Source organism: Mya arenaria, chromosome 14 (genome assembly GCF_026914265.1).
Source record: "Mya arenaria isolate MELC-2E11 chromosome 14, ASM2691426v1".
Classification (NCBI taxonomy): Eukaryota; Metazoa; Mollusca; class Bivalvia; order Myida; family Myidae; genus Mya; species Mya arenaria.
This window is the reverse complement of record NC_069135.1, coordinates 51,491,479-51,507,348: the sequence shown is the minus strand read 5'-3', so window position 1 is coordinate 51,507,348 and position 15,870 is coordinate 51,491,479. Positions and strand designations below refer to the sequence as shown.

General features: G+C 33.2%; 2 protein-coding genes across 3 annotated transcripts in view; one reads left to right on the top strand and one right to left on the bottom strand.

The window, feature by feature from the left end:
• Nucleotides 1-5,030, bottom strand: part of LOC128217153 (dual specificity protein phosphatase 6-like) — a 37,491-nt gene extending 32,461 nt beyond the window's left edge. Inside the window, exon 1 of the mRNA XM_052924086.1 lies at nucleotides 4,320-5,030. Within this exon, the coding sequence (XP_052780046.1) occupies nucleotides 4,320-4,704 (385 nt within the window). The 5' untranslated portion in view covers nucleotides 4,705-5,030. The remainder of the gene's footprint in view (nucleotides 1-4,319) is intronic.
• A 1,337-nt stretch (nucleotides 5,031-6,367) lies between these two features.
• Nucleotides 6,368-15,870, top strand: part of LOC128217719 (leucine-rich repeat-containing protein 74A-like) — a 63,081-nt gene continuing 53,578 nt past the window's right edge. For both annotated transcript variants that reach the window (XM_052925066.1, XM_052925065.1), the window contains exons 1-2: nucleotides 6,368-6,457; nucleotides 15,696-15,868. In XM_052925066.1, coding sequence (XP_052781026.1) covers nucleotides 15,706-15,868 — 163 coding nt within the window. In that variant the 5' untranslated portion in view covers nucleotides 6,368-6,457; nucleotides 15,696-15,705. The remainder of the gene's footprint in view (nucleotides 6,458-15,695; nucleotides 15,869-15,870) is intronic.

The following is a 15,870-nucleotide window of genomic DNA, read 5'->3' as shown; positions in this document are numbered from 1 at the left end:
TACATAGTTTTTTTTAGTGAAGTTTTGTCTCATCTTTTTCACACCTAATCCCCCCCCCCCCCCCAACCGGTACATTCTTGTCTTTCCTGTGCAAAGAAAATACCAAAAATGCATCCCAGAAGGTGAAAAAATAACAATAAGAAAATATTTGTCTACAGACAGTAAAAAAGTTAGGGTGTTGGTTGCCAAAAAATAAGGTAAGTCCGGACACCAGAAACATTGATAATTGTTCATTAAACTTACTATTTTACCTTAGTAGCTAAAGGGGAAAGGTTTCATTCACATACATCTAAAGCAATATCAAGTAACCTTGCCTGAACCACTTTTCATTCACTAAAGTGTATATTGACTTGGCTGTCTGCCAAATACGAATACAATATGAGTATTTCACAACACAATAATATTTCATGACCTGCTCCATTAAGTGGTCTAGCTGGCAATCCTAGTAAATTATTGATTTCTGAGATAAAAGTTATGATCTCAAAAGTATATTTAGATTTGGATGTAAAGTCGAACAGTTGATCGTAAATATTTAAAGGGACAATTAATTTCACGTCTGATTTCATTAAAAAAGTTCTATTTAAAGTTCTTGATTCTAATGTTTATATTTTATCAATATTTAGTCATTATATTTTTTCGACAAAATTCAACCAATGAGAGCAGAGGAACTGGTAAAAAACCAGCGTTGAAATTTAAACATTAATAATGAGACTTTAACAGCAACTTTAAAAAATAAATAATCCCGGAATCCCACCTCCCCCATTCAAAGTTGATCTTGTTTGTTTTTTTATTAAATAAGATTATAAGGCAATTACTATTGTGATAATAAGACAGCTTCACATCAACGATGACCTCAACTAACAAACACTGGCCTTCCCACAATTCTTGATGGCTGTGTCATTCAAATGTACTAAAAAATGGAACAAAATTTATTTATAAGCTAATGATATATTAAAAATAATCCTGTGTCCTATTACCATCTTATGTTATCTGGAACAGTACGTATTTATTTATGACAATGGGCAGATTGTCCATAACCTCGTTAAAGTTAACATTGTTGTGAACGTCATGTTGTTAACTTTTAAATCTTTACTACTCTAGAAGTTTAATGGCTAGACTTGTGATCTGCTGACTAAATCTAACAAGATATGAGAAGATATGAGAAAACTTTAACAGGTGTGCTTGTTTATTTTTAAATATATTGGTACATTAACAAGTATTTCACGTTTAAAAGTAAACTATGATGTTAAAAATCATGTTGTTAACTTTAACAAACAGTTGGCCCAATGTACTTTCTATGTCTTTAGTTCAGCAGGAAATAAACATGAATGTACCTTAACAATAGTCCAGATTCAGTTAAATCATCCTCAAGTAAGATGTTTTGAGAAATGCTATATTTAGTATTTACATGTACAAATAAATTAAATATGATTCTATAATATAACAGAAGGGCTGAGAAGCGAACACTGCCGATCATCTTTTTGTATTTTTCGGTGGAAAATAAAAGGCTAGTCCGCTACGCACGCACCACTGACAGAATCAAATAATTATTAATCCTATCACACTGCACGTGCTCGCGCAAAATTTAAAACTTTTTTTTCACACAAACAGTGCGCATTAGTCTTGAATGAATATTGGTATAAATTCTATTTGAGTCAATATCGACATTATTCCGTAAGACAACAAACAAATTCAATTTTTCAAAAGTAATTTAATGTTTATTTAACAGATCATGCATGTTCGTGCATATCTATGAGACAGTCCAATAACAATCCATGAATTTCTTTCAAAAATGACATTATTTTTGAAATTTTCAAACTTCATTTCAGAAAATTGATGAACATTGAGACCTTCTCTTTAAATTCACCAAGCAGTTCTTAAGCACTAGGGAATGATAAAGCTAGGGTCTGGCCTACTTGGCTTAGAGATCTCAAAACATTTTTAGTAAACATTATCTGCTTGAGATCTATAAATACTCAAATGCATTTGAATACTAAAACATGAATGGGAAGCTTTAAGCCTTTCAATATAAAAAATTATTACATCATACCTAGAATTGAACTGAATTTAAATATTTTAAAAAATGTTTATGATCATTATCAATAATCATAAACCACAAGGCCTAAATAAATACATTTGCTTTGGGTAACCAGACCATGCCTTCAAAATAGGCGCCGATCCTACTATTTTTATAGTCAGTTGGTATTGAGAATAAAAATAAATAAATAATAATTAAAGTGACCCTTTGTGTTTTAAAATGTAGTTTAAAACCTTTAAAGCTTTATACAAAAGATATCTTTAGTAAAACACCATTCTCCAATGATGACAATAACATTCTTAAATAAAGCCTAATAAAAAAAGCCTACCCACCCTTTAGATCTGTTTTTGAAAGGGATGTAACCCTAACCAAACCTCTTTTTTTTGGCCCCGAGTTTATCAGACCGATGAACTTTTAATGATAACTGATTGGATTCATAGATTATTCTTGATTAAGATACCGGAGTCAATAACCAAGCAGACGGAACATGATTAAAGCAGTATGTTTAAAAAGAAAATTAAATACATAGACAGAGGGAATAAATGTTTATCTTGGCATTTATATAAATAGGCAATTGTTTAATTGTTAGTCAAGATTGTTAACAGTTTAAATCATTGTATACATGTAAGTACAGATGGACAGACCCCCCCTCCCCCCAAACACACATACTTATTGTTGTTCAAGATTATTAACAATTGAAATTATTGTTCAAGTCCTGCTCACAGATGGACAGAACCCCCCCTCCCCCCAACCACACACAGACACACTAACGCTAATGCATTTTTCCTGTCTGATGCCATTTAAGTATTACCAAAACCTACTTGTAATTTTAGCCCCCATTTCAGTACTAGGTGAGCAGGAGCTGAATCTATCTATCTCCCTCTCCCTATATATGTACATGTATCTATGAACGAAACCTGTGAGGTCCAGGGCAGCCTAAAAAATGATGACTCCTCTTCCAAACCACCTAGAGCTGACAGTTCATTATCAAAAATACATGACATTAAACATGTAACGATATGCCTTAAAGACATTCTGTTGTACAGTATCTCTATTTAACACCACAATATATATATCCTGTTAGAAATACACAAATGAAATTGTGGATGATTTATGAGTATATTCAGGGAAGAAAACTTTTCTAGTCAGTGTATTACATGTATCTAAATAGCGGAACCAGGGCAATATATTCAAAGTGTGCTGGTAATTGGTATAAAAAAATAAAATAAACATATCGCGGGCGAACCCATGATTTTGGTGTGAAACTTTAAGGATGTGTGATCCCTCCCCAAACAACCCAAAATACAAGCTCCAAAGTGGAATGGAGGATTTGGGGAAAAGAAAAATTGTGTAAATAGTATTTAAAAATGGTCCATTATTTTGGAATTTAAGCTTATTTTTCTACAATATTGACAAAAAAAAATTCAATGTACAATTCCAGGGGAGTGCCAGTGTCCCCTCTCCCCTCCGCCATCCCCTACCTGAACCCACAAGTGGAATACACTTGCTTACTAACATGTAACAATTCAATTGTTGAATTCAAGTTAACTCTCAATCTTCCTTATCGTTTTTGCCAAAATTTGGTCTCATGATTATCAATCATCCTCGATACATGTTTGACTTTTTTTATCAATCTTTGGATACTCATGCGTGGAGACACACTCTTCCCTCATGTAAACTGAATACTCCTAAAATACTATCGAAATCTTGGTATAAAATAGTGCGAAAGTTATTAGTAAATATAAGACAGTATCTGTATAAAGGTCATAAATGACTTTTTTTCATGTTTTGAGATTATTATATATTAGGACTTTTATCTTTGACTCTCTCAAAGTGTACACTTAGGGCCATGCATAATTAAACATGTTTTATATAATAAGCAGAGTAAAATTAATTACAACTAAGAACTATGACTTCATGGGCCGAGTGTTCAGAGCTTTGTTAAAGTTAACAACATGATTAACAAGATCGTTGTTAAGTTTTAAACGTTAAAAGGTTAGATTTGGTTTAAATGTTATGTTCTCATATATTCAAATAAAATAAAAACAGCTGAAACAGTTGTCAATAAAAACTGGATACAATCAACTTACAAAACAATAAAGATTTAAAAGTTAACAACTATGACGTAAGTTGTTAACTTTAACAATGTTCTGAACAATCCAACCTCCATAAGATTTAATTTCTTATTCTTCACAACTAAAAAAGGTACGAAAGATGGTCGATGACTTTGTAGCCTTAACAGTAGATTTAGTAATAACTTAAGAATAAAAATATGTTATACCTTGCAGGAACATGGCATTTGCGCCATCTTGTCTTAATTTCTTGAACAATAGTCCAATGACACTCGTTGGCGACGCTGTACCGGGGTCTGATTTATCATCATATAGGACAATGGGGTGCGTTTTCCACAGACGCGTGAAACGATCTTTCGCCTCGTTATTCTGAATGATACAAGCGATGTTCAGTTTTCCAGCTTTTAAACGTCGAAGCATGAGACTCGGTAAAAATATTGAAATAGCTGCTTTGACATGAGACCGACTGTAATCATTTGTCGCTCTACAATCAAGTACAAATACACTCCTATGTTCTTTTAATTCATTCACAAAATCCTCAGCTGAAATGATGGTGTCACACGACATATTTCTGTTGACAAATGGGCAAGGCATTTGGCGAAGTAAAATCTCAATGTGGCGTTTAATTATCTGGGAGTTCTCATCATTAAACGTGATTTAATCAATGAAAAATTATAAAAATACAAAAATGACCTAATAATTTCTCATGTACAGACGACTGTTTTTACACATTTATAAGCACAAACAGCAGTTTCCAAATAGTCCGACACTAGAAATACATTGTTTCACACATGAGCTCTGATTTTATACCTTCATATTCTAATGATAAACACACATAATGTCTAAATATTACACAAAATGAAACATTCACTCCATCAGCAATGTACTTCCTCTGGCCATTTTGTTCAGTCGGTCGAGATAGACAAAATTGACAGATAAACAAACCGCATTGACCAATCAAAATCAGGATCAAAGGCGAAACACCGCCTCTCCGATGACGACATATTCCTTAATTGGAACTAATTTATGAATCGAGAACACCGCGTACATCCGGTTTATTTTTTTGCGCTGAATATTACTGATACGCGTAATTTCTGTGTACGCGGGACAACATTACCACATGTAATTGTGTAATATTAATGCTACGTGATTGTTCAAGCATAATTTTCAGCACAACATATTTACTACTTCAACTGCTACAACTATTAATTATATACTAAGAAGGGAGGGTCCAGACATTATCGGCACGCAATTTCATTACGACTTGAGCCCCATCACCCATTCACGAAATAAAAGGCTACAAACAGGTCTACGTTGAGTGGAGTAGAGACGCAAGTCCTGAGCTCTAGTCTAAACCGGTGCATTCTGGTGTAATGTTTTTAGTGAGGGGGGGGGGGGGGTAGTGATTAATAATTGTACTACTTCAGTTGAAGTCTATTGTAGGGAGCCAAAATGCGTAGTATGGAAATGTATGCTTTTTGTTATTTCCTGTTGATAATTATTTTTGCTGGGATTCATCAATTATTATAATGGATTTATGTTGACAGTAGCGGTTTTGAACTGGTAATTTTATAGTACCCCTAAAAGACTATCAAATATAGTAAATCACCGTTTAATTTCTTAAGGTTTCAATTTAAGGTTGAAATAAACTTTTATTTGCTGGTTTGTGCTCTCCCCTCCCCCGCTAGACCACCTCGCTAGAACCGCCACTGCACTTATATTAAATGAACAAACATGTATCGTAGTTTTTGCACTAAAATTCAATTGGAACATATTAGTAGTAATAGTCAAGGGCGGTCCAAGAATTTGACATTGGAGGGGATGTAACTTATAAGTTAACCTGTTGACTTGAACCCCTCCCTCAGAATCGAAATTCATTTGGTTTAAAAGGATGGCGGGGGGGGGGGGGGTTGATACTTACCAAAAGAAAATTTTGACAATTTATAGTCCAAAATGGTGCTTTGTGCGTATGTTATAACTTTTTTCTATTGTATTGAACACATTTAAGGGGGTGCGCACGCCGGGTGCGCCCCGATCCACTCACACACACCTAGAACCGTGAGTGATATTGGGAAATGTTTGCACCATTTTTCATTGGCTGTTGCAGTGCTTAAAATCATGAAAAATATTAACAATGCTTATATCACGTGCATGATCATGTTGAAATAGCGCGGGAAGATAAGCTTATTTTTGCGTGCATATTTCAACAGGGTGATGTTTGACCTACCTTTTTGGATAAAAATAAAGATCATCCGAATAAAGTTTACATTGGTGATGGAGAAATTGTAATAAAATGTGGTGTATTATTGAATTCTAAGTTATTCAGCTTGCGTTTTAAACGCCAAAGGTATGCATGTATTCTATCTACTGTTCATAATAGTCTCATAGCTGGTACTAACCCATTTATTTACATGTGTCTGTAGATTTATTAACGTTCAAATTATATTTCGGATAGCAAAAAAAATTCGGATAATGTGGGAACTAGCTAAACCACTTCAGCGAACAAGTGACATATTACATTTTGAAAATATCAAAAAAATTCTACATTGATGTTATGGAAGCCAGAACGAAGTCAGCAGGCGCATACTCGCTGTAGCTGACTGTACGCAAATACGCAGTTGCGTAATCAAATTTTGACAGGTCAATGTTTTTGTCATATAAAAAAAAACGAATTTGAAATAGCCCCTGCCCCTACCACACCTACCACCAAGGCATCATTCTGCGTTATCCCAAATTAGCCCTAGCTACGTGCCTGGTTGGTAAGAGCGCTGTGCTAGCTCTGCAGCAGTTGTGGGTTCTGGCAACACACCAGGAGCCTTTTTTGTCCAGAGTTAAATTTAATAATTCATGCCATATTTCTGAAGACTTCCCCAGAATATTTTGTTCAGAAACTAGGGGATTATTACAGTAGCCCATGGCATTTTGCATCTAAAATACATGTCAACTTCTGAAACAGGCCATATTTCTTAAAGGCTTCCAAGGATTTTGCCAAGAAAAACAGGGCATTTTCCCTCAACAAGGAGGAATTTCAAATATTGTCATTTATTTAAATTAACTAGCATATCTTTTAAACTAAATTTCCTGTATTTTTTAGTATTCTATTTGCAAGAAAATGGATTGTAAAAAAACTCTTTTAGTGTATATACACACACCCTATTTTTTAGTTCCAGAGGATATTCATCCCCTGCCATCCCTTGGTACTCATGTTTTCTGTGTCAGTGAAAAGCCCTTATTGCAAGTCACAATATGCAAGCTAAGAGATTTTTTCTTACAATTGAAGGATTCCAAGGGTTTTTCAAGAACCCTGCATACTACAGAAGAATCATTTTTTCAGCAAACTTGTTAAAATACATGAGCTGTCAGGGGGTCTTTTTTCTGATTCTGTGACTTGAACTAAGACTCTAAACTTGATAAAATTACAATTTGTTCAGACCAAAAGCATTACATCTGCGCGATTTGTTTATAGCTCACCTGCTAAGGCTGAGATATCATGCATGAAACCCGTAACCTGTTTGTATAATTTACATACCACATTTGTTGATAACAGACCAAAAAGGATCCGATTCTTGCGGAAAATTGTGTATTGATATATTGAAACCACGTGTTTAATGGATTGTTTTATCGATAAATACACTAGGGTATTTATTAAGCTACGCTGTAGTGGATACTGAATGCTGATTGGTCAGTCATCAGCTTTTGATGCCTTCTTCAATATACATAGTGTATAATTGTGATAAGGGTATAACATATTGAATTTTACTAACTGATTATCACATTAATGTTTCAAAGTTTTTGCCTATTTTTCCAATTTGAATCAACTGGGTATGTCTACCCAGTAAGCTTAAAAATAGTGTTGGTATATTCATTGACACTCATCATGTGACTTTCACAGGCTAAATATACACACTTCATGGCTTCCCAAAAAGATGGACAGTATGTATGTATTTCTTTAGACCTTGTGGTCAAGGATAACCCGTGAAAGTGCAAGCACATATTTCCAACGGGGTCCTTTGTTTTTGCTGAAGGGACAGCACGCTGAAGAGACAGTGGTGGAATACAAGGAAGTCCGGGTGCGATACCCTAGCTCTTTTTCGAAGAGACCCCTTGGTTCTTTTACGTGCTCGGTGTAAAGCACCGATACACGGGGTACAGGTTTCCTGGGTTAAACCAGTACTGAGTACACCACTTTTCCAAGCACTACCCTTTAAATGCCAAGCGCCAGGCAAGGGAGCTACTTGTACCAATTTTGAATGTCTTTTGGTATGACGCGGCCAGGGATCGAACCCACGACCTCCCGCTCCGTAGGCGGACGCTTAACCACTAGGCCACAGAGACGGTGGAAGGAAGAGGAAAACTGCTACTAACAACGTAAACTTAGATTCTGAAAGATTAACATCGGTGACGAAATTGATTGATGGAAACTTTTGATAGAGATTAGCCCTGCTGAAAATGACAGCAAATTGGCTAAAATTCTCATTGTCAGGTTAATTTGTGAAATGATCATGTGACTTGCAACGTGTTCGAAAAAACACACCCTTATTTTTAAACAGGGAAACCTTTCCCTGCTATTTTTAAATGGGCAAACTCAGCTGAGACTGCGTGTTGGGTGACATGATTGTTGCGTTTATTCTTTATTAAAATCATGTAAAATTATGTATTATTGGCAACATATAAGCACATATTGGCAATTCTAGGCTTGTTTTCAGGAAATGCTATATTTTAGGATTTGAGGAGCATCTGGTGTTCTCACTAAATTTTGAGGCATACCTCACTAGGGCCTAAAAAAAAAATACATTTGGTTCGGGTTACCCGACCCTACCTACGGAATAGGCGCCGACCCTACCGTTTTTATAGTCAGTTTAAAAAAAAAAAAAGTAAAAAAAAAAAAAAAAAAAAAAAAAAATTTTTGTTTTGCTTTTTATTTTTTTGTCTTTCAATATGAAGTTTAAAACCTTAAATGCTTATATAGAAGATAACTTTAACACCATTCTCCAATGATGAAAATGACATTCTTATATAAAGCCTAATAAAAAAAAAAAATAAAAAAAAATAAAAAGCCTATCTACCCTACCTATTTTTGAAAAGGATGTAACCCTAACCAAACAATTTTTTTTTTAGGCCTAGGCATAAATTTCATTTCAATAAAAATATGGTAAGGACATCTATGGCATAGATTTTGCCCTGAACTTGACAGCAGTACATTTGCACTCTTAAGCAGTGTAAGGTTTCTGATTAAAGGGGCTATACACCAGATTGGCATCAATTTTTTTTTTAATTTCTGTAACAAATCTCAGGACAATTATTCAATAAGATGATTTACTCTTTGATATAATAATTGTAAAAAAAACAACACCAAAATGTAAAAAAAAATAGAGTCAGAAACCGGGTTCAAACCCGGTGTCGCCAAAATTGCAGTCCAGTGTTGTATCCACTGTGCTACAAAGACTTACCCTAAACCATTGGAATATTTAAGCTATTTACCTAACTTGGTAATATCACGTAATAACATCGACTAGCCAATCACGCATCAGAATGAATTCTACTAGGTATACATACCTAGTAATCTTTTTAATGGAAAAATACGAAAGAAATGTGAAAAATAAATTAATTGTAAACTATGTGGTACTTCAGATAGTTTAATAGTTTCAATACATTGTACACATCGATACCAAGTTTATGTCAGTTTTCAATTTTAATTGTAAACTATGTGGTACTTCAGATAGTTTAATAGTTTCAATACATTGTACACATCGATACCAAGTTTATGTCAGTTTTCGACAATATATTTTTTTTCCACTATTTCATCACACGGTGTATAGCCCCTTTAAGTTACCTTTTTTTTCTAAAAAAAAAAATGGATGTTATATCTGACAAACAAAACATCACTTTTGTGTGGCTTAAAGTCATTGTTTAAAAAATACATTTATTTTTATTCCTTGTACATTTATGTAGAAACTTCATGCCGTTTACTGCCAAATTAAATCTAATATCATTACTAATTTATTGATGGTTCTGGCAATTTTTGAATCCTGTGTTACTTGATTTATCAAATGTTTGTTAAAATGAACACAAATTTGAAACTGCTCAATAATATTTGAAAAGTTTTATATCAGCACCTGTTTGTGACAGGAACCTTCTATTTGTATATCAAACATCTAAAATTGGTTTTACTTAGCCATGGTCAATATAAGCTCAATGAAAAACTTAACGTCATGTTCGCAAGTTGTTTGCGTAAGTATAGAAACTGGATAATCATTTGTTTGTGCCCGTCTTTATCCGCAAGAATCTGTATTGAGTTATTGATTGTTATCAATGCCTTAAGTCTTAAACAGGACTTAAAAACTTTTCAACGCTACTGATACTTACGTACATTCGAGTTTTATTACATTTTTATGAGGGCAATCTTAGATAAGAAAGAGCTTCATATTAAAGGTAAGCACACATCTTTAGCATAGGTTAAATCCATTTTAAAGATTTTACTTTCGCCTCGTTTCTTTTTGATCTAATGTTGAAAGTAATAAAAATGTTTTCCTGTATTTGGTCAGGCCAAAAAAAAAATATTTGTTTGTTTAGGGTAACCTTCCCAAAATTTCTAGGTAGGGTAGGTAGGGATTTTTTTTTTTTTTTAAATCAGTCGTAAGTTCAGAGTGTTTTCTTGCACATGGCAGTCTTTCCTACATTACCGTCATTGCCTGTTTTATCATATAAACAATAATTCTGATTAAAATCTGCATTTATCCGCCCTTCGCAACTCTCTATTCGCTAACGAATATTTTTTTTGTTCAGAAACGGAAAAAAATAGTTAGGGTCGGCGCATTTTTATAGGTAGGGTCGGGTTACCCGAAACAGACATTTTTTTTTTTTAGGCCTTAGCACCTTTATCTTTAAAGAGGCACAATACATTATGATGCAAATGTTTTGTTTTTATTTTATTGCATTATTATGACTACCCCCCGGAAATGGGGAGACATATTGCTTTTGCTCCAGTTGTCAGTACGTCCGTCTGGCTATCGTGTCCGCTCCATAATGCTTGAATCGCTAGAAGGATTTTTAAATAACACGCCACATATGTTCACCACATTGAGACGATGTGCAGAGCCCATGTAACAGCCATCTCGGTTCAAGGTCAAGGTCATGCTTATGAGGTCAAAGAACATATGACTACAATTTGTGTTGCTCCATACCTCTTGAACCCAATGTCAAATGTTGTGGAAAACCATAAGGGAAGACATCTGTTTTTGCTTATAGAAACTAGAGTCTTATTAAATTATTATATTTAAAAATGCACTCTTACTCCCAGATAAGATTTACCACAATTAATAATATTGTTTTGATATCTCAAAAAGGATGAATGAATGTCGAAAACAATGGTTCTTATGAATGATACCGAGTTTAATTTGAAAGAAATGAGTATAAAACACGGTATTTCTACCTTATGAAACTATAGTAGAACAGTGTAAATCTTTTAGCATTCACCAATCATTTAATAATGTTGCGTTTTCAGCTATAAAATACACGGTTACAATATTGTTATCAGTAATCAATATTTTCCATAAATGCATTATTTAGTTAGTAGTTTAAGGTTTATCACTCAAAATGTATGTTTGTCATAAATGTGTATGTATTGATTTTGAATAAGAGTGTCACTTTAACTCATTTAATTTAATTAAATGATCAAAACAATAAAAGAGCATATGATTTGTGTACAGTTTGGAAAATATCAGCGATTATTTGACGCTTTTTTAACTGGGGAATTTTTTGGCCTAGATATGTATTAATTGAAAATCCCCAATTCTAAACGCTAATAATTCACAAATCATATGCTTTTGGTTTTGGTTTTCATTAACTGCACTCTCACAGATTGACCGTTTTGACAATTTTTTTATTATTTGTTTTGGAACCAGTCAATTTATGCGAAAACGCATGTAAACCAGTCATATAAGACTGCTAACAAAAAATAGATCGCAGACTTTTATATTGAAGTTCCAAAAATGATGTTTTATGCATTTTTTCTAAACCGTTAGTAACGGTTTAAGCCATAAAACCTTAAATTTGGAACGGAAATATGAAAATCTGCGATCTGATCTTTTATCAGCAGTCTTTTATCATTGGCTTTCAGATAATTACGCAAAAAATTGCTCATTCGAAGCCAAAAAAATTAAAAGTTGTAAAAACGGTAAATCTGTGAGAGTGCAGCTTTAAAATACTATTTTTTTCTCTATCAACCTTTATTGTTCCTCTTTAAAGTGACTTAATATAATGTTTATGTTTTATAGATTCAGGCATCAATTTGTTTTTTTAATTAATTTTTGTGTGAAATGTGAGAAAAGAAAATTGTTTCAATGATAAAACATCATCAACAGTTTTAAACTAGAGCTCTAATTTAAACAATTATCTTAAAATAAATGTGACTGAAAATCGGCTAAGATTTGGCCGACAAGCGTTAGTAACGCTATTGAAATTGATTTATTTTTGAGTTTGATTTAAACAAGTCTGTTGAAATTGGTATCTCCAGTTTCTGTTTTCAGGTGTGAGTTCATAAAAGAAAGTAAAAAGTAAAAAAAGAAAGTCTGTGAGCGAATCTATTTAACTTTTTAAGATCTTAAAAGTTACCATTAATGAATATGGCAGATTTCACAAAAAAGGCAATTATTTGGCCCATTTGCTTTCATTTATTGTTATTGCATGTCAACGTCATATATACAGCAATTGCCTTTCCCAACCCAATAAGAACACCTAATAGAAGTGATTTGTATTAAAATAATGAAAATATTGTGTTAAATAAGGTAAAAAAACGTAAAAATATGCCGATATTTAGGACAAAAAAGACAGAAAATCTTCCCGGTACCAATATACCACTTTTTTGAGGATGCTTTTCAATAACATCTGGTAAGTATTTTATTCTTGTCTGTTGAATAATGTTTGCAAGAAATGTTAATTAAAACAATAATATATCTAAAATGATTGCATTTCGTTCGTAATATACTTAAATTTTCGGTAATTGCGCATGGTGATAACGTTACGGTAATCTGTCCTCGAATTGTTGTGTAACATTAGCAGACATGATCCACTGCTAACTGTTTTAAGCCTAAACACACCTTTATTAAATCACTGAAAACAAAGACTACGTGTCGGATAAAAACAGTATTGCATGTAACAAGAAATTGGTCATTCCCGATCATAAAGTATTTTAGGTCTAAAAATGTGTTAATGTTACTCAAAATCGATTCTGTCCCATTTTAGCATGACGATAGCACCTTTTCTATTCGTGAATAATTTACACCGACTGAGGGTTAACATCCGGGTAGCGATTACTTTTATATTGGACTGGTTCACAGTTGACATTGAAATGATAAAAATAGTGGTGAATACCGTTGATAAAAACTTAATCCAAGTTTGGCTCATTCTGTCCTTCGATGTAACGTTAACATTATGTCACACTAGCATTAAGACAAGCGCTTAATAAAGCAAGAAAATCGTTGAAATTTGATGACTTTCCCAGAGTCAATTATTCGAACATAACAATGTCGTCTGTAAACTATCGTTTGTAAGTATTCATTCATTAGGTACGTAGTTTATATTGAATTCATACCGCTTTTGTGTTTGATATCGTTATTTATTGGACAGAATTAAGAATTTTTGTGATTATCAATTGACCGTGTTTATCAATCATTTATATAGTTTGTTTTATACTGTATCAAGCTCAAACAGTCTGTGGTAGGTCTGTATTTTAATTTGTTGTGAAACATTCTGTCCAACTGCTAATGTGACATACTGCTAATGTTACTCATTCTGTTTTGTGGTAACACTAGCACATACTGCAATTAGCAATTTATAATATATATGTTTAATATCAAAGGTAATGATAATTGCACCATACTAGAGACATTTATATCACCACAACAAAACATTTATGTTTATAGCTTATCTGATCTGATATAAAAAGAAAACCTATGTTTGCAGAAAGCATTTTCTGTCTTGTTGTCCAATTAGGGTTTGTTTCAATAAATTTATTTGAGAAAAACGAAACAATCTTTATTTTTTGTCTGTACAATCTGTTTTATAGATAAATGAACCATTTAGTGCAAGACAAAATACTTCTTTGGATCAAAATATTAAAAAAAACAAGTTTTTACCGGCAATATTGTAACACTAGCACAAATGGTATGGTGATACAAAGTTCTTTTTTTTATAAAAATGCATGAATAAATCATTGAAAATGTTCTAAAATATGATAGATAAGATATTGCTGTAAAAGATTATGTTGAAATCACAAATCTGCAATAAATTTTAAAAATCAATATTCGCCGGGAACTTTTTGGTCACCAAAACGTGAAATCTGCCATATGTAAATATTGCTGAGAGCTTAATTCTATTTTAAACTAAAGATTGTTTTCTTATTTATTTTTTTTTAGTAAAAAAACTCTTAAGCAATGTGATACATCGGCGATGTGATACATCAGTAATTAAGATTCAATGCGTTGTACACAGCGATATCAATTTTATCAATGTAAGTTTTTGACATTTTTCTATTTGTCTTGCAATTATATCATCTGGTGTCTATATAATCCCTTTAAGTACATAGAGAGAATGAAGCAGCTATCGAGTTCCTGCATTAAGGTGAACATAAGAAATGGAATTTTGCTTTATTTAAATAAGAGATTTCTAGACAAACAAAAGTATAGATTTTAAAAACTTGAAAGTGAAGAGTGATTTAATGGTATAGGTGTCCGCCTCTCATTCAAGAGGTCGTTGGTTCAAGTCCCAGCAGGAGTGCACTCTTTTGGCCTCTCAAATATGTACAACACCTGAAATACAAACTTATAGAATCATAGCAACTTAAAGCAGTATTCACATGTGAGAAATAGATAGTGTTGTGAATCGGTTCCAGTTTGACGATCGATAATCGGTTCCACTCAAGTGACCGATTATCGATTGTACAATCAGTTTTTGACAACACCGTAATATTGTTTTTATACTTGTACAATTACTCGTAAATCTTAACCATGTAATTGTATATGTTTGAAATTTTATAGTGCTGTTGTTGCTTTTGGCCATATTTCTGATGATAACAACTGAACACTTCGGAATGTATGAAAGAATTAAAAGGAGAATATTGCCAGAAATTCACCAAACGCAATTATCGAGAGGAAAGAAGAAATACAACTTGCCTGTTAAATCGATGATCGATTATGACCATTTACAATCGATTGTCTCCAATTTCAGGCCCAGTCAATCAATTTTTTATTATGATCGATCATCAGAACATCACTTGTTAAAGAATAATCCAATATTTGGTTTACATTTGGTGTTTGCTTGCTTTGATTGTAATGCAACTATTACATATTTCTAAGATTACACTACTTTAAATTTTAATGACTTGGCATTGATGTCAATTCGCCCTTCTAATTTAAACTTTAAACTTTGTATCGAAAAATGAAATTTGAATTTTTGGCGATGAATGTTTCATGTGATATAAAGAATCTAAGATTTGTTGAGATTTAATAAAAACATATATGAAACTGGTTAAATGGAAAAGACCTGCTTTATAACGTCATAAGGGCCTTTATATCTACCTTTTTCAGGTAAAAAAAAATGGACGAGACGGCCGAGTTTCCTGATACAGAGTTATCTCGATCGCGTAAACTTGGCTCCGTTTTCCGTATCATCGAAAATCACGCTGATAAGGAAGATACGGACAATGGTGATACAGATGACCGACGAATGAGGGGAAAAGTACGACCCCACTCTGCCAAAGGT